Source organism: Dryobates pubescens, chromosome 19 (assembly GCF_014839835.1).
Source record: "Dryobates pubescens isolate bDryPub1 chromosome 19, bDryPub1.pri, whole genome shotgun sequence".
Classification (NCBI taxonomy): Eukaryota; Metazoa; Chordata; class Aves; order Piciformes; family Picidae; genus Dryobates; species Dryobates pubescens.
In genome coordinates, this window is record NC_071630.1 from 22695855 (window position 1) to 22715559 (window position 19705).

General features: G+C 48.3%; 1 protein-coding gene across 1 annotated transcript in view; it reads left to right on the forward strand.

The window, feature by feature from the left end:
* Nucleotides 1-610: 610 nt before the first annotated feature.
* The window catches only part of NECAB2 (N-terminal EF-hand calcium binding protein 2), a 93701-nt gene continuing 74606 nt past the window's right edge, over nucleotides 611-19705 (forward strand). Inside the window, exons 1-2 of the mRNA XM_054170015.1 lie at nucleotides 611-842; nucleotides 10081-10105. Coding sequence (XP_054025990.1) covers nucleotides 645-842; nucleotides 10081-10105 — 223 coding nt within the window. The 5' untranslated portion in view covers nucleotides 611-644. The remainder of the gene's footprint in view (nucleotides 843-10080; nucleotides 10106-19705) is intronic.

Genomic DNA, 19705 nt, shown 5'->3' on the forward strand with positions numbered 1-19705 from the left:
TCTGAGGTTTCTGGCTTTGATGCCTTTCTGGGTCTGAACTCAAACTGGGAGCATCTCCTCAAGTGTGAAGGTGCAGATGTAGATCTTGAGTGGTTGAGTGTAGTTGAGCACAGAAGAAACACAAAGGAGAATCACACATGATTAGAAATTAGAAATACCTGCCCAGGTGAGCACTGTGTTAGCTCTGTAGCCAGGACTGCTGTAGTATCCCAGCTGGAATCACTGGCTTGTCATTATATAGAGACTTTCTGGAGTAGGGGTCGGGAGCTCAGGGGCAAGTTTCATTTCCTAGCAAGAAATTTATTCACTGCTGTCCTTTCAGGAGCTGCTAGAATGTGTTGTGGGGTATGGGGGGCTGCAGAGGGAAGAGGGCATGTGAGAGGAATGCTCTTTTTAGCACACAATCAAGCATACAAACAAACCCAGAAAAAATAAAAAGGATGTTTTGTGGTGAGGCTGTATGAGGCTGCTCTAGATTGACCTCCACCCAACCAAAAATACCTCCCTTACTCTTCGGGCAGGTGTCCTCCTGCCGCCCGGTTCCGCCCGCTGCCCGCGGTGTGAGAAGGAGGAGAAGGAGGGGGAGGAGTAGGAGGTGGGAGGAGGGGGGAGCCCCCAGCTCCGGCATGAGGCCGGGCTGAGCGATGTGCGAGCAGGCAGCGCGGTACTGCCGGGCCGGTGTGCAGAGGCTGCTGCGCAAGCCGCCGCCGGCGCTCCGGGGGCTGGACGGGCTGCTGCGCTGGGTCGGGGCCAGGATGGGCGACAAGAGCCTCGCCGAGAGGGAGCTGCTCAGCTCGGGAGCCGCCGCCGAGCAGAGGAAGGGCACCTCCGTCATCCTCGATGTGAGTGAGTGGTCCCCGCGTCCCGCACCCCGGGGCCCGGCTGGTGGCACGCCGGCTGCTGCCTCCCTCCCTGCCCGAATACTACACCGTCTCGGAGTCGGGGTTATTCCTCGGATCCTGCATTCCTGCACCGGTTGGGGGCGGGTTGTACCCGGGTCCTGCAACCCCTTTTCCCGGTCCTGCATCCCCTGGACCGGTGGGGATGGGGGTGCACTGTAGGTCCTTAATCCTGGTAATCTTGGACTTAATCCGATCCTGCTCGTACTTGTACTTGTCCTGCAACCCCCAACTGAACAAACCCTCTCTGCCCGGGAGCCTGTATCCCCTCTTTGCCTGGTCCCGCACCCATCCCACCAGCTCGGAATCGGTGTAATTTCCCGTGTCTTGCATCCTTGGGACCAGCCCCGAGGTTGCACCCCGGCTCCTGTGTCCCCTTGCTCGGCTCACCGGAGTGCGCTGTGGTTCCTGCACCCTCGTTGCCAGATCCTGCACCCCGCAACCGGCTTGACACCAGGGTTATTCCTTGGCCGGTTGTGGATGGGAGGCAGCCCAAGTCCTGCATCTCTCGGCAGGCTGGGCGCAGTGGTGCCCAGATCTGGCAACACTTTTGCAGATAACGTGCCCCTGATCTTGTCAAGAATGGGATAGCAATCCGAATCCTGCCCTCACTTGTCCAGCTCTTGCACCCTCTAAACTGGGTGGGCACTAGGGGTGCAGCCTGTGTCCTGCACCTCCTTGCCCTGCACGCTCTGGAACAGTTGGGAATAAGGTGCACCTTGGTCCCACATCTCCTGGACGGCTGGGCACAGAAGTACAGTGTGGATTCTGTACTTTCTTTCGTGGGTCCTGCACCCCCGAAAGTGGTGAGGCATGAAGGTGCAGCCTGGGTCCTGCACTTGCCCCGCATTCTGTACCCCAGTCCCTGAAGCTGTAAGGGTCTGTGTTAGCAGGAGCTGGGCAGCGTGGTTCCGGATACCTGTGGGTGTGTGGGACCCGGGCTCCTCTCCCTTGCCTCCTATTCTATTCTATTCTATTCTATTCTATTCTATTCTATTCTATTCTATTCTATTCTATTCTATTCTATTCTATTCTATTCTATTCTAGTTTGGCGGGGACAGGCAGGGGGATGCTTAGTGCCCGCTCTGTGGTATTTACAGACGTCCTGATTAGGGAGCTAACGAGGCTATTTGCATTTAAATGAACTGGGACAATGGGGTGGAATCAAACGGATAGCAAAGGATGTATCAGCACAGTCATTCTGCAGCATCTAGTAATTAAACACACGGACCCTCTGCTTTACTATCTCCAAGCTTTAAAACCCCCCAAAGTAGTGAATGCAAAAATAAACTGCTGAGGCATTTGCTGTAGTAAAGGATAACTCAGGCTCTCCTCCAGACTCCTCGGAGTTAGGCAGTAGTAGCTTTTTCTAGGCACACCTTCGTGTCTTCTGAAGAATTTGGTGAATCCTCTCCCACGTCCTTGGTGGGCGTTGGCATGGGCTGGTGAGCCCAAGCCTCGTTGCAGCTCTGAGCACCCTGGGCTGGTAGGCATCTCTGGGCCCAGAATGAACCACCGTGTCTGGGTCTATTGAGGTACCAAAGGCAGACTGGGGAGCAGAAACCTTGATGGATGGTCCTGCCTGGTGAGATGGGCTGGCAGACGGAGAGCAGTGGGGTTGTGGGAGATGCTGCTGCAAGGGGAAACTGAAAGGACAAATCCAACTAGTGTCCCTATGTCCTTTAAGTTAACTTGTTTGTTTTGTTTAGGATGGTGTGGGGTTTTTGTTGCTGTTGCCGTTTGTTTGGGGTTTTTTGTTTCGTTGTTTGTTGGGGTTTTTTACCTCCCCTGAAATTACAAACGTTTTACAACAATCTGGAATCTGAACTTCAGAGCAGAAATTGGGAAACAATGTTAAGTTTGTACAAGAGGTTCTTGAGTTAGGACTAGTATTCCCCCAATAATGGTGTCTTTTCTGTTCAGTGTTACCATCTTTAAATAGATTTTTTTTTCCCCCTCCCCACTTCGAGGTCTGAGCTGAGAAAATGAGCCATGAACTTTCAGAATGGCTTACAGGGAGGGAAATACAATAGCGCTGGCTGTGCAGCTCCTGATCTTTTTTTCCCTGTCACAATGGGACCAGGAGCCCTTTCTCACCTACTGAAAGTAGAAATGGATGCTGGAAATGTGAGGTTTGAAGTTATTTCCCTCCTCCCTTAGAACTAATTTCTCTCTTTTTCCCCCTCCAGCTACAATTGAAACACCAATTGAAGCCGTGGCTTCACTGTAATAGGCTCCTCAAGTGCACTGCCAGACCCTCTCCTTTCATACAAAGACTAAAGACAGGAACATGCATTTAGGTTAATTTTCACACGTTAGCAGGAAAGTTTCCAATTAACTCATTCATATGTTTCATTACTTGGATGTGCTGGGGAGGCAGCAAGCTCCAGCCAGGCAGCAGTGCAGCTCTTTGGTGGGTGTGGATGAATTCAAAGACCTAGGAGGTTGTATATTTAGCCAACAGGTTTGTGTGAGCTGCTGTGCTGCGTAGGCAGTTCACTGGGGCTGGGGAAGGAGGGGCATGCTTGTGTGTGGTTATGAATGTTGGGTAAAGTCACTTAGTCACCTTTTCTTTCTCCTCTGTTCTGGCTTTCTTTTGTCTTGACCATCGCCAATGTGCTTGTTCTGACTCCTCCAGATCATGTGGGTAGCTGCTGGGTCAGTACAAAGTTCTTCATGCCCTTTCCACCAGAGAAATCAAACAAGGCTAAGGAAGAACAAAATAGAGAAAGGGAGTCAGGTGTCTTTACCATCACAGAATAGTAGGGGTTGGAAGGGACCTCTGGAGATCACCTAGCCCAACCCCCTTGCCAGAGCAGGTTCTCCTATGGCAACCAACACAGGAGTACATCCAGGTGGGTCTTGAAAGTCTCTGGAGAAAGAGACTGCACAACCTCTCTGGCTAGCCTGTTCCAGTGCTCTTTCAACCTCACAGCAATGAATCTTTTTCCTCACCTTGAGGTGCAGCTTCCTGGGTTCCAGTTTGTATCTGTTGTCCCTTGTTCTATCGCTGGGCACCAGTGAAAAGAGACTGGCCCCATCGTCTTGACACCCTTAAGGTATTTGTAAGCATTGGTCACATCACCTCTCAACCTTCTCTTCTCCAGGGTAAACAGCCCAGGTCTCTCAGCCTTTCCTCATAAGGGAGATGCTCTATTCCCTTTAATTATCCTCATAGGCTCTGTTGAACTTTCTCCAGTAGTTCCCTGTCGCCCTTGAACTGGAGACCCCAGAGCTGGACACAATACTGCAGATGTGGCCTCACCAGGGTAGAGCAGAGGGCCAGAATGGCCTCCTTCAGCCTGGCTGCTGGCACCTGGAGGATAAATCTTAACTTTGAGCTGGTGTTTCAGCATTGTTCTTTCAGTTTGCCTGTGTCATTTTAGGTAAGGGATTAAAAAAAGGTTGACTCACGTTTACTAGTTGAGTTCAAAGTCATAGGCTTCCAAGGGTAAAGCAGCAGTTAAAACTGCAGATCAACTAAACCCTGGAAGAAAACCAATGAAGAAGATAATTAAGTCCATTGCCTAAAATAGGCAGCAGGTAAAACCAACTAGGGAGTGACAGACACTCTTCAGAGGTGATGTGTCAGTCTAGGAACCTGGAAAACCTCACTTTGCATGTAATGGTCAGCTCTTTCAACGTCACTCAAATCAGCAGAGGGGCTGGAGTGGAGCAAAGGATTTGTACCCATCCTCTGCTTGCCCTTGGGTGTCTGTCTCGAGGTGGTTATTCCCTGGGTCTGGATGGCACATGGCTGCTCCACCTGTGAGAGCCACCAGCTCAGGGCTGGCAGTGTGTGCCATCTGCTGTAGCTAACCAGTGTCTGTCAGCTGTTTATGATGCGAGGTTGTGGTAATGCTACCTTCCTTCTCTGCTGTCCGGACTGCTTGAAGCACTCACGTCTGAGCTCCAGCTTGGGTAAAACCTGGTCAGTCACAGCAGCAGCAGGCAGAAATGCCCATTTGGTGTACACCAGGGAGAGCTCACTGCAGACCTCATCCCCTACTTGACATCTAAAATAAGGGCCAGCCTTGGGTAGGAGACAGCATCCCTGTGGCAGGACTGTGATCTCCAAGGGGTGGTGACATCTCTGCTGCCTTTCTGGCTTTGCCAGTAATTCATTGCTCCTGGGCTTTGTTTTAAATGCCCTTGTGGGAAGCAGTGTCATTCATTTCAGATCCCTTTTCTACCTTCTTCAACAAGGTCAGAAAGATCATTTCTCATTTCAAATCCAGCTCTTCTGCTTATGAGTCCTCCTGCACCCTCTCCTACATGATCAAATCTGATTTGCACTTCTTCAGCCCCAGAGGACTGAGTGAGGTGCTTGGACAGGAGATGCAAAGGATTTAGTTTGTGCCAAGGGTATGTCCCCAAATGTAGATCCAAGAACTGGCACAGTTTGCAGACTGCTTTGTGAGTGATGAAGCTTCCAGTGCAACACAAATGAACAAAGCTATTGCAGTCACAGGGATCCTTTCTCAGTCCCCTTCTGCTTTGACTTGTTCCCTTCTGTTTTTAAGGTTGGTTCACTTCCCTTCTTGTGTCCTCATTTACTTTCTCACTTCTCTGAGTGAACTGGGAAAACTATTTTTCTCCTCCTTCATCCTCTCTACATGAAATCCATAGTTTGAAATTGTCCCCTTGAGCCATGCTGGCAGGGGGCAGCTGAAAATCAGGGACAGGGGCTAGCTGGGCTCTGTGCATTCACAAATTTCTCACTGCAAGATACATATCACATGGAAAAATTCCTCCTCTTCAGAGCTCTTGAACTGGAGCTGCACCCAGGGCCAGTGCTGATGGGGAAGTAACTTCTAGTGCTGTGTAGGTGGTAACATCAAATGCAACTCTTCCCTATCTCATGCAACTTTTATTTAGGACATCTAGGCAAAGTTGAAGGAGAGGATGAGAGTGGAAGGAGAGTCTAGGGCATGGTGCTAACTGCTGTTCTCTGGGGGAAGCAAAATAGTTTGCTTTGGAGTGGGGAAAAATACCATGAAACCTGGAGTTCTCTAACATCCTTGCTTTGGAAGGGAAGCCACTCTGGATGGGAGAGTATTTCCACACCATTGGCATATTTGTCACTGAATCACCTGAATCAAACCTTTCTCCTTGCAGGGGGAAAGCTCATTAGCCTGATGATGTTTAATGATGCAGTCCAAAGTGGCAAAGCTTTGGGTCATTATTTTCTCACGTTAGGGCTGGAAAGAACAACACAGAGAGGCTGTAGGAGAGGAAATTCCTAATGGTAGCTTGGATTAGAGAGCTAAAGGCCATCATACCTGATATAAATCCTTGTCTTGTCTCCAAATGAGGTGTGGAGACTTGCAGGGAGAGGAAGGGAAAGGAAGAACAGGAATGTAGGAGCGCACTGAGCAGGTGAATTGCGTTTGTAGCTACGTCTGGCTATCTGGATGCTTTCTTCACCCATACACTTTCCTCACCTGGGAGACTTAGATTTTGTTTATCCTCAGTTCTGCATCAAGATCATGATGGAAAAGAACATTCTAGCTCAGTTGCATTCAGCATCATATTAACCTGCTGAAAGGATAATAAACTCTACAAAGCCTGTAATAACTCTTGGGCTTGTTAGGGAGTGAATTTAATAAAGTCTCAGAGAAAGCCTCCATTAAGCAGCCTCCAGCATCACACATTCTCATCCAGGAGCCTTGGGAAGGCAGAACTGAATGTTTAAATTTGAAGCCATCAATTTGTTTTCCAGTTTATTATTACCACCAGCTTTTGGCATTGCTTGCTTCTGCCAGCCCAATATCTGCAGTAGCCATTTGAGAGTGCAGCAAAAATGCACATTTTCAAAAGCTGTTGGAGATCCTGAGGCTCCTTGGCCCGAAGAAAATGGAGTTGCTGTTCATCTAAACACCTGGTGAATGGAACAAGGAAGCTGCAGACAGCAAGCTGCATGCATTGCCTCGGTAAAGCTGATTAAATGGGTTGATCTGTTTCTGTATTGTGGGTGTCCTGTGGGCTCACCCTGTGCTTCAGGAGACTTGCTGATGAGGTTTAAAGCATGGCTCAAGGGGGAGACCGTTGCTTTAGTGCTTTTTGGATGGGATAATTTCTCATTTACCATCTGAAAGTGGTGCATTGCTCTGAGGTTGGAGAACTGGGGGTGATGGGGTGGTGAAGTGGAAAGAACATCCCAGCTCAGGCTCTGCAGTGCTGCCGGCTCCTGTTTCTCAAGCCCTTGGCCACTGGGGACCATACTGGGCTGGGGTGGAGGCAGAGGCAGCCAATCACTGCTGAGGGCCTGGCAGGACAGGGTTTCTCCATCAATGTTTCATGACCTCCATTGTCATTGACCTCCTCATTTTGCTACCCTGACTAAGTCTAAGTGACTTGGCTGCTGAAAAGAGCAGTAATGGAGTTCCTGCAGAGAGCACCTGTGAGATGGGCCAGCTTCACAGCCTCTGTGCTGGAGATGATGCAGAATCCTCCTTTATCTCCCCTTCTTCCTGCAACTCGCTGGAGCTTTCCTTCCCCAAGCTCCTTGGGGGGTCTGGTACTGAGCTGCCCACAGGCTTTGCCCCACTGGCCTATAGGGGAGCTGTGAGGGGTTTTCCATCACCAGATCTTACACCTTTCCTTCAGAGAGCCAGCACACAGGCTCTGCATTCCTGTATGGCCTGTCCTAGGTGAACCTGCTTTGGCAGGGGGGTTGGACTAGGGGAACTCCAGAAGTCCCCTTCCCAACCCCTATCATTCTGTAATTCTGTGGCAGCACACCACATCAACCTACTCAAGATAGGAATGGAGGGCATCCTCTTGTTGTGTGTGGGAGGGCACCCTTGTTTGCTGAGTGAGAGCATAAATCCTGGCTCTTCACAGAAGCAGCATATTTGGCTGCATTGCCCATCTATCATGGGGTGTATTATGTCTCTGTCAGCCCCCAGTGTTCCTGCCTTGATGTACTGCCTGCCTCTGCTGGAAGATGGCTTTAGCTAAAATTGCTTCCCCTCCAGGTGTCTTGTTTTAAAGTTCCCTCTGTGTGTGCACATTTAAGAGGCTCCAATTAACTTGAAAGAGTAAACCTTGCTCATTAGCAACAAGAACTAAACAGCTTGGTCCAGCAGAATAAAACTTGGTAGGTGAAACAGCCGATGAGATCTTCCATCCACGTGTTCATTAACAAGCAGTCACACTTTCTAGGAGTGTCTGGGAGAGTTAAAGCCCTCAAAAGCTCACTTAGTGAGGCTGGACAGAAAGACTTCCATTTCTCAACACTTTTTTCCATTTCTTTATTCACCCCCCCACCCCTCCCCCCTTGCTCCAAGTGTTCATTGCAAGGTTGGTGGCTCTGCAGAGCAGAGTGCTGCAGACTGAGCCTTTCTCCTACTTGAAGTTACATTTTACCTTTTTTTTCCCCTTTTCTTTTTTTCTTCCCATTCTCCCTCTGCCAGTTGTGCCTGTGGTGGTGGCCATCTGCCACAGGACACTAAAGCAGACCTTGCCGTTTCCTGGTTAGGCTGGACGTCTTTGTGTCAAAACAGTGAAAGCAGTAAGGAAAGGATGTGGCAATGGAATAAAACCCCCAGGAACAAGCAGCACCTTGTCTGGAGGTGCTCATGAGGAACTGGGGTGTCCAAACCAGGAAAAGAGAACTACTTCATCCTCTGGGCAGGGTGTATTAGTCACGGCTCGGTGATGTGTGCCAGAGCCACAGGGCTTGTTGGGGTCCTGCCTGACTTTATTCTTTCTTCCCATAGACAAGCCATGACTGCCTGGCCTTTCCAAACTCATATTTAACCTCAATGAAGTCCACATTTATGGAGATAGGTAGGGTTCTCCTAGTTGGTCTAAAAAAAAGTGAAAGTCAGCCCAAGAAATAAAGCAATTCTGGAGCAATCACAAGCTGTCATCATTGTAAGGCTTTGATGACCATCTGTTGAAGCTGGGACTGTAATTCCTACCATTTGGGTATGGCCTAAGCAGAGTACACCAGAAAGTCCAGCTTTGACTTTGCCTTCTGCAGCCTTGGAGGAAATTTGGCCAGAAGAATGATTAATACTCTTTAATTAAGTCATATTCGCTTAAATGCCACATTCTGCACTGCGCTGTGGTCTCTTGGGTTTCTTGTTTCATGCAGCAGTTTCTCTTCTGGCATCTGTATTTTTTTTTTCGGTAATAATTTTATGACCCAGAAAAGAAGAGATTCCATTTCATGGCTGACTCTGATCTGTCCTGTTGGTGCTTTTATTCCCTCCGCAGGGAAATGTCTTTGTACAGCCAAAAATCTCTGCTCTTGCTTAAATTAACAGGGTCAGGCCTGGAGAGACGACGAGAATGCTCTCTCTTTTCTGCCTAGCTTATCAGCATGTTGTTGTTTGGGGGGTAATTTATGGCCAAACCTGTGCTGGGGGCTATTTTTGGCAGAAACCTATAAAATTTCAACCCTTGCACAAGCCTTTTGCTATTAATTGCATTGTTTCAGGGGACTATTCCTGAGAGGAGACTAGGCAGGAAAATCATGGCTGGTGCTGCTGGTTTCCTCCCTGACAAATGCTCCTGTCCTACACTTTACTGCATTTCACTTATTTTTCTTTCCTCTTCTGAAAGGGCTATTGGATTCCTCTCTGTGGGCTGTTCCACCGTGCTGTAGTTTTAAGTCCAAATATAATCTCCTTCCCACGCAGGAAACCTGCTTTAAAAATAACAATAATAATAATAATAATAATAATAATAATAATATTGTAGAGGACTTGTTGCAGAAGTACAGAACTGTGAACCGTGGCTTAAGAGATATTATTGATGACAGAGAAATCAGCTGGGTTGGCTGCACTGCTGGTGGAAATTGGTTTAATGGCTGTTTTCCTTGTGTTAGAGCCATGTTTTCTACTTACTTCTTCTAGAGAGGTGCTGCACCTCCTGAGAGCATCTAATCTAATCTGCCTTTGGTTAGCTAGCTTCTTTTCACCAGGTGTCCCAAAGGCAGCCATACCGATATTCTACCCCGGTGATACTCTGTCATGTGGAGCTGAGGCTCCTGGGCTGAGTCTTGGGAAGGGTGAGCTCAGAAAAGCACCTGAATTGGCTCCTGTGGGGTTGGGGTGAGGGCTCCCACCCTGTGCATAGGGATTGAACATTGTCCTGCTGCCAAGAGCTTCACCCTTTGAAGCTGAACAACATCATAGTAAAAACATTTCTCTCTCTCTTTCAATTCCAGATTTTCCGAAGAGCTGACAAAAATGGTAAGTCTGTGCGTTCATGTTTCACATTTCTTGATTGAACTTGTGTCAGTCTTTCCATTTCTCCTGGCAGTAACACACAAATGCCCTGCAGTCTACAGGGTCTGGCCATCAGAAAAGGCGTTGTTGTTTCTTTGGCTGAAAGACTTTTAGAGCAGATGTGATACTAGAGTGCAAGTCAGCATGGTTTGAAGTCCCACCAGATTTTGGGGCCCTTTCACAAAGAAGAGCATAAAAATAATGACAATTAAGTGATATGTGAGGATCCACCTCTTGGTAATCCTGGAAACCAGACCTAACCTGTGAATATCAGTCCTTTGATTCCTGGAGGACTGGACACAGGCATGGCCACTGGACACGTGCGGAGCGGTCTGTGTCGATGCGTGTTCTCAGCCTGTGCTTGCAGAAAGCTGAACAACTGTTCTGAGCCAAATCTTGTCCTTAGGTGTGGAACAACTTGAAGGTGCTTTCATTAAATGACTTAAGATCCTGCAAGGAGGGAGCTGCTTTGCTGTGAGATAATACAGTTATGGGAAAAAGACACAACGGGTCCAGTCCCAGGACCTCCCTCCACCCTGAAAAGCAATTTAGTTTTAGCTCCTAGCTAAAATCCCAAGAGCTGCTATCTGTTCTTTCCCTGTTGTACAAGAAGAAAATTAAATATGCATCAAAACTCTGTGTGTTTGCAGAAAGACATGTGGGAGGTTTGTGCAGAGGAGCACAGGGAAGAGTTTGGTTTATCCCTACCAGATTTAAAAGGGAGATGCTTGACTTATGCAAGAGCTTGTGGCTAGGTGTGATCACTGCAGTTAGGTGAGGCAGTGAGGGGTGGTGTGAGCTGGCTGGTATATAAGGAGTAAATGCCCTCTTAACATGGGCATTTGAGTATTGCAGCTGACAGAGTAAGAAGACATTCAAATTTGTTGCTGAGCAGTAGTGTGATGGAAGTGTTGGGGGCCGGGGGAAAGGGAGGGGGGGGCTGGTATAGGAGGAGAGGTCTCCAAGTGCTGCTTACAGGGAAACATGAATTTGTGCTCTTGACACCCCAACTGTCATACTTCACAGCCTCCTGAGCCCTTAATTGTTGCCTAATTGGAGGCTTGGAGGTTTTATCTGATGAAATATTAGATGCTGCCTCTGAGACATGCTGCCTGCTTTCTGCTGGCTGCTGTGCCTGCCCCCATGGAGCTGAGTGGCAGGGTTGCCAGCTGGTAATGAAGTCTTAGCTGCCACTTGCTATCAGGAAAAGCCTGGTGAAGTTTCTGGACTACAGCTGTCAATGTCTTTGGTGCATACAGACACTGCCCTTAGTTATTCCCACCTCAGTCTGAAGCTGAAAATGCCACTCCAGATTTTGATCTGTGCAACTGTTCCTTGCAAAGCCTGTGTTTAGCCTTCCTCCTGCCAGAGCATCCTTCCACTTTCCAGGACAGCCTCTCTGCAGGGCAGCTGAAATCCACAGCAGTGATTTGTTGTTTTTTTTTTCCTTTTCAACAACAAATGTTATTCTGCTGAACAAAGCTTGAAAGGATGCACTTTCACATACTGGTCTTGACGTAGTTATTTCCAGTGACTGCTTTTCGAGCCCTGCCAAAGGATGCTGCGCTTTTGTTTTAGCCTCAATTAAATTTACTAACAGCTGTGATGGGGCTAAAGAGTCAGAACTCCAAGTACAAAGTCTTGCCTCAGCTCTTGTGCCAATATCAAGGCTTTTCTAGGTTGGGTGAGTGGAGCTGCTCAGAAGTCGCTCTTGGAGGTTTAGCATTGCCCTCTCCCTGCAGCATGAGGTCAGGAGGTGCTGCCTGCCAGGACCAGACAGACTTGTCGTTCCAACCCAGCCAAGAGGGCAAAGCTGTAACTTTGCTGATTTCACCAGGTTACAAGGTCATGTGGGTTAAATTTTAGTGCAGCTCTCACCATGGGGCCAGCTCTCTTGGTGTGTTTGGTAGGTGCCAGTGGCAAACTGTGAATCTGTGTCTTGTGGTGTGGGTGGTAAGCTGGAGAGATGATGAACTTTGGGACCCCATTGGTCTGCTCTGGTGTTAGGTATCTGAGACTCATGAGGTAGCTCTGGAAAGCTAGGGACATTGCAGACCAGTTCCCTCGCTGTTGTTGAAACCCATCCACACATCCTGGTTTTGCAACCTCTGCTACTAGTGATGGGCAACAACTCCATTTTTTTCCACATGACCATCAGGTGAGGGCCCAAAGAGAGGCTTGCATCAGCAAGAACAAACTCCTTGTGTTTACCTCTGCCCTTCGCCCTGGGAAAGATCTGCCCAGCTCCTCCATGGTCTTCCCTTTGTAAGGCTAAAGTAAGTGATCCAGGCAAATAACAGATTGGATCAGTCCACTGCACATGGGCAGGAAGACAGTGAGCAGATCAGGTACCATGTGACACTTAAAAGCATTTTCTTGTCCTGTTCACCCATCCAAAGGGAATTTGGATTCAGCAAAAAAGCAGAGATAAATACCCCAGAGCTGACCTTGAGGTACTCATCAGCCACTCTGCCCAGCCAAACACATCTCCATGGAGCTGCCTCCTGGAGGCCAGGTACCCCTTAAGCCTGTAATGTTCCTGGGGAGCATTGCTCATAGATGAGTGGTCTCTTTGGCTGGCTGTGCTGTGCAGACAAGAAAAGGTATTCACCCCTTTGCAGATATCCCCCTGGATGCTGCTTGCCTGAACATCTTATGGAGTCATAGAATCATTTTGATTGGAAGAGACCTTTATGAGTACCAAGTCCAGCTGTTAACGGAGCATTGCCAGGTCACCACTAAACCAGGTGCTTTAGCACCACATCTACATCCCCTCATCTTTATTCCATTTTTGGCAGTAATAGTCCAGGTAAAATTCAAATGAGGGATGCTTGTACAGACTGGAAGGACTAAAGCTCTTCTTGTCTAGGTCACCAAGTGACAAAATGAGTGTGGATTGCCAGGGACATGTCTGCCACCCAGTAGCTGTTAATGCACTGGGTGTAAAGGTGGTGGGCTGGCTTGTCAAGACCCCTCATCAGATTAGGGTGGTATGGATAGGCACCACCAGCACAAGCCCTGCACTGATGTCTGGCAGTTAAATTGATGGTTCATTGTCAAAGATGGTGCTGGGCAGGAATAAGAACTGCTAAGGGTGAGAGATGTCACTGCCAGGGTGCAGCAGGTCTGGGTGCTAAGCCTTTGTGGGGTAAGGACACCAACACCTCTCAGCATAGGAAGAAAGGGTGCTCCTCAGACTTGGTGAGGCTGCTGGCTGCAAGTGCTCTTTTGAAACGTGTCCTGCTTCTTCCCAGCCCTGGAAGGGCACTGCAGGGGGGACAGCTGGCTCTGTTAATAAAGGTCAGATGTTCTCTGAAGAAAGAGTCCTCTCCAGTTCTGCTTCCACGGTCACTGCTTGCAATGCAGGTGACCTACAACTAGATTGTTTGAACAACCCTCATGTGGTGTTCTGCATGGGACTAATGCTGCCAGGCAAACAGGATGCTGCCTTTTCCTTTTTATGACCCAGGTGACAGGCTGTCACAAAGTAGTCTGGAGTTAATTGGCAGCTCTATCCCCATGTTGGATCCTGCAAGGTGAGGTGGCTGAGCACATGTCAGATGCAGTCCCTCAGAGTAGGGTTGTCTCAATGATCTTGGGGCTGTATTCCCTGCAGTGGTTTTCCCTGCATTTTTCCAGGTTCTGCTTTTCCTCCTGAGACAACATCTGTCAGTCATGGTGGCCAGCTTCATCAGCCATTCCTATTGCTTAGCTCTTTATAACAGAGCCTGCTACTCCTTGTGATTAGCTCAGTATGTTCCTCTGCAGCTTTTTGGGGTCACAGCTTCTCACAGCCACTCCATCCCACTGCAGCTCATGGCAGCTGCTCTGGGAGCCATGCAGTGATATTTACCTTGGTACAGCCTCCCCACAAAGCGTGGCTCAGAGGTTTCCAGAGCCAGAGGTAATATCTCTGTATTTAATATCCTCAGGGATCTCTTCTTCACAATTTTCTCTTTGACATCCTGGCCTTTAATTTATTGATTTGTTGAAATTCAGTCATTTACCTGGTACAGCTCCAAGGAACAGTGTGAGCATCAGCCAGCTGCTTGTGTGTCTCACTGCAGGTGGCCCGTGTGCTGTGCACAGCCCTCCACAGGAAAATGAAAACCTTCCACTTTGAGATGTTTGTCAGAATCCCAGGAAGGGGCCCAGAGCCCTGGACAGGCTGCTGAAAACACAAGCTCACAGGCTCCAAAAATATTTTGCTCTCTTAACATGCTTCTGCTGTGTCCAACCCTGCAGAGGTATTGGTCTGACAGGGGCTTTGCTCTTTTTAATTAACCATCTGAGACGAGTCATTATCCAGCACTGTGTGCTGATGGCATACTGGAGGAGACAGTTTCCAGAGCAGAGAGCTCTGGCAGCTTTAGCCAGAACTGGCAGCTCTTGCTTCCTTTGGCTGTGCTAAAGCTAACCCCATGACCTGTGCAGGAGCCCTACAGAGATGGGGAGGAAGGAGGTGATCTGAAGAAATCTTCAGTTCTTGTCTTCAGTAGAACGTCTCATGTAACATTTGCTGTCCAGAGATCAGATGATTCAAGGGTCACCTGAAAGACAAAGGGGGGCTGTAAGCTTCAGGAATGGTCTCATTTAACGTGCAGCTTCCTGCAGGCAAGAGGTCATGAATTTGGAAACCTTTCCAGCATCCTGATTTATGCTTTTTCCTCAGCCCAGTAAATATGCCACACATGGTGTTAGAGCAACGGGGCTGGTTCAGGCACGGTAACTATGGAGCCTGATTGTGTGAATTCAAGAGCTTCCCCCTCCTCCCCTTCCTTCCAAAACTCCTTGGCATAAATTGTTAATTCATGTAAAATCAGATGTTCTCGGTGCAAGATGCTAAAGCAGATTATTGTTCCTGCCATGTTCAAGTGCTTGCATCAAAGTGATTTGGTTCAGTGCCTACAGATACTAAGAGACTGCTAATGAAGGCACCCCTTGCTTGTTAAAAGATGTCTTGGTCTCCTGCCCCAGAGGAGTGAGATTCTGTCTCTAATGTGAGCTAACTACCTGTTAGGGAGGCTGTAGCCAGATGGGGGTTGATCTCTTCTCCCAGGCAATCAGCACCGGAACAAGAGGACACAGTCTCAAACTGTGCCAGGGGAAGTTTGGGCTGGAGGTGAGGAGAAAGTTCTTCCCAGAGAGAGTGGGCTATTGGGATGTGCTGCCCAGGGAGGTGGTGGAGTCCCCATCCCTGGAGGTATTCAAAAAAGGATTGGATGTGGCACTTGGAGCCATGGTTTAGTAGCCATGAGGTGTTGGGTGAGAGGTTGGACTCGGTGATTGATCTCTTGAGGTCTTTTCCAACCTTATTGATTCTATGATCCTAACTCCATAGCCTTCCTTTCATCAATGATCCCAAGCAGCTGGATGTACAACAATCTGTATGATAAACTCAACAAACAGTCTGGCACACCCTGAAATGGTGAATGCTTTGGAGCCATCCAAGTACCCTGGCAAATGGTCTGGGAAAAAAAAAAGGGGAGAAGGGCTGGGGCACAACCTTCTGGCAGTGCACAATTCAGTGAGCTGTAGTCATGCTTTGCAGAGGGGCACAGCTGTTAGTCATTCAAAATAATCTTTTTCTTCTGTGTAGGAGTGTTTTTCCTTTCCCTGCTAATAAATCCACCTACTGTCTTGTAATCCTCCCAGTCCCAGTAAACAATACTTAATCGTTTAATTGGCATGCGGTAGGGAAACGGAGACATCCTGGTTGGGGCTGGTGGAGCAGAGCTGCCAATCATCCGAGTTATCGACTGTGTACTTTAATCCTCTCATTAGAAAGCTGCTAATCAATTATAAGTTAAATAGCCCAGGATTCTCTTGGAAAGATTAAGATGGTGTTATTTTGACTGAGCAGCCTAATTGCTAATGATTCATTATAGAAATGTTGCTGCCTGCAAACGGGAATGGTATTGTCTTGAAATCTCCAGCCACTGCGGCTCCTGCGCCTGGCGTGTAACTGAGCGTGGGGTGCTCGTGGTTTAGTTCAGTCTCTTCTGTCATAATTATTAGCTCTCATTCATGGAAATGGCCCTTGGTCTGCCCCATCCAAGGGGCTGCTTGGCTGGGCACTGGAGGTGATGTGGATTCCTCTGGACCTTTGCCATGGAAGAGGAGAGAAGGAAAAGAAAATAAGCCTTAAACTCAGCACGTGGTGACAAAGCCCCTGCAGAAAATGGCAGAGGAGCTGGTGATGGTATCTCACTTGACAGTGACCAGGGATGAGTTAGTGTCGTGGTTTGGTCAAGTTGTCACCTTCCCATTGCTGCTGCCTTTGTGACTTCTGCCCCAAGAACTGGCCCAAACCATTAGTTGGATGTATCGTATCTAGAGAAGGCGTAGATGGGAATGAAGCCATTCAACACATGCTGTCTTGGATAGCTTCTGCTGTTGTCTACAATGAAATGCAATGAAGTGTGAGCATGGATTAAGCTAGTTTAAGTTATAAATTTGACACAGTGATCTCAAGTGCAAGTGCTGGGAGGAGGTTTTGGTTTTCAGCTGACCTGGCTGATCAGCTGAAGGCCTGCAGAGGACGTAGCAGAGCTGATAAAGGAGAGAAACACGAGCGCAGCAGGGATAGGGGGGTGGAAAGAGCTTCTTGGTTAAGAGCCACCTAGGGCAATGGAATTGTGCCCATTCCTATCCCAGCAGGGCCTGGCCTTTAAATAGCTGCCTACAGATATCTGTTAGTCACTTAAGAGCTCATTACAGGAGATTTATGCTGTTATTCTTTGTAAGCAAACTCTGAACATCTCTGCAATCCTTGCAGCAAACTGCACTGCAGGCAGTGGGGGCAGATATAGAGCCCCTGGCACGTGAGGAACATGAATGTCTTTAGACATCAGCATCATAACAGACTGGCTGGGGAGCCTGGTTAGCTGGCAGCAGGATTGTGCTCCTGGGAGCAGAACGAGCTCTGCTTCCCACCTTCACTTCAACCAGCAGTGTTGCTCTGTTTGATGGCTTTGTGGTTGGAATGCTTGTGCCCCAGTTGTCCCCTTGGGCTGTGGAGCTTGCAAGCTTCAAAAGCTGGGAAAAACTAGAGATAGAAATTCAAGAGACGCTGGTTTACACACCAAGGTGAGTGAGACCCCACCTGCAGCACCGGGTCCAGCTCTGGAGTTCTCAGCACAGGAGAGACCTGGAGCTGTTGGAGCAGAGCCAGAAGAGACCACAGCGATGTGGTCAGAGTTTCAAGGGCTGGGGACTGGAAGCCCTCTGCTCTGAGGACAGGCTGAGAGAGTTAAGGGTGTTCAGCCTGGAGAAGAGAAGGGTCCAGGAGACCTTATTATGGCCTTTCAGTACTTAAAGGGGCTGGTAATAAAGATGGGGACAATATTTTTAGCAGGTCCTATTGTGACAGGACAAGGGGTGGTACTTTTAAACCCCAAAGGGATTCATTTAGACTACATATAAAGGAAGATTATTTTTTTTCACACTGAGAGTGGTGAGATGCTGACCCAGGCTGCCCAGAGAGGTGGTAGATGCCCCACAGCTGGAGACATTTCAGGTCAGATGAGATGGATCTCTGAGCAACTTGCTCCAGTTGAAGATGTCCCTGTTCTGGAGCTGTCCTGAGTTTTACACCAGCAGGCACCTGCCATTAATGACCTTGTTAATTTGTGCAAACATTTTGTTAAGAAGAGCTTGGTTGGAATTCAGCAGGGTGCTTGCCCACAAGGTGGTTTTAGGATTTAAAGTACTTCTTCCCACACCTTAGCTTGTCAGGTTGAGGCCCTTTTGGAAAATACACTTGCACAGGACGTGAGTGGTGGTAGCCAGCTGAGGCTTCACTGATGTGACACCCAGGGCATCAAGAAAGAAAAACTGAGGGAATTGTGGCTGTGGATGCTTTTCCCAGACCTTACAATGATGACAAGTTAGGCCCATGATACCTCCACATATATTTCAGAATAAAAGGATCCCAAGTACCCAATAAGCCTCCTGCTGCACACACAACTCTTCCTTCCACAGCCACAACTCTGCACCTGGTTTGAAAGCACGCTTTTACTATGAGCCTGGCAGTCCCTGCATTAATGGGCTATCACTCATCAAACCCACTTATCTTGCAGACCTGGGTAATTACCTTCTGTGTGGCTACTGCTCCTCACACCCGGGGGAAACCTGGAGCTATTCATGTCTCACTGATGCACCCAAATTAAGTCATTAGGTCAAAGTGAGAATACTTATAATTCTTGCATAACAAACCCAGCATTAGCAGCCACCCACATGGAAGTGGAGAAATGCAGTGATGAATCAGGTTTTCTTAAGTCTGGATAAATCTGGCAGGTTCTTCCATGACCAGAGGACCAGCCTAAATCTACCTGGTTAAAAAGAAAGGAAAAAACCCAAAGCTTTGCATTAAGAGAGTGTAGTTTTCACGTGACAGTCAAAAAACCCAGCACCTTGAAAACTGTTTACCAGGAGAAAGTCTGGATCTGTTTCTCAGTTGTTTGGGCTCCTGTATAATTTCCTGGCTCTCTCTGTTGTATATTCAGGTATCCTTCCAAGTCCTTGCAAAGTTCACAGCACATGGTTTTGAAGAGATGACATCTGTTTAAATGGGGACATGCTGTTCCCAAAACAACAAACAAACCTATCAACCAGATGAGGGATTTTGAGATAGTGTAGAAATTGTGAAAGGTGCTTGCTGGCTGTGCTCTGCAGGCTGTCACCAGCTGTCTACAGTGCTTCTCTTCACCCCTTAAACCCATGAACTTAGGATTTGATGATCGTGGCTTGAGAGGGCACTTCTCAGCTCCTGGTGACTTTTCAAGGCTGCTTTTTCCTTCCCACAAAGGCATGAAGACACCTTCAAGTGCTGCTGCACACTGTGTGCAACAGAATTGAAGAACTGACAGTTTTTAGGACCTGTTCCTCTTATGCCACTTTTTCTTTGGCAAATGAATGTTGGAATCAAGGGGTGGGTTTGGAATCAAGGGGTGGGTTTGGAATCAAGGGGTGGGTTTGGAATCAAGGGGTGGGTTTGGAATCAAGGGGTGGGTTTGTACTTTTTTACCTGGACCACCTGAATTCTGTAGAGCAGACCCTGGATTAGCTGCACAGGGTTAGGACTTCATTCACTGCTGTAGCCTCATGTGCTACAGGCTGACAGTTAAGCAGCAGAGTGGTTTAATCTGGGCCTGTGTGTGGTTTGCCTAGTACAAGATGTAAGCCAGAGAAGATCTGAGGTGAGCAAGGTTTGAATCTGGTCCAGAAACTTAAGCCAACGACATAGCCAGCACATGAGCTTTACTTTCCACAACATAGGTGTCCATATCCCACCTATTTCTACACAGCACCAGTTTATGACCCATCACTCTCTAAAATGGCTATTCCTGTCCTGTTCCTAAAGCTTTTCCCTGCTGAGAGGGCAGGCTACCAAAATAGAAGGTCCCATGAAAGCCTTCATGGATGGCAGGCAATGTAAGCACTGTCGGTGTGAATGTGACCTGCACGTGACTGTGGTCGGGGAATGCAGCTGGGGGCTTATCCACAGCTGGGAAAGTTGCTCTGTTTAAACTGAGTGCATGGCCCTCCTTGCAACTGGCTTGC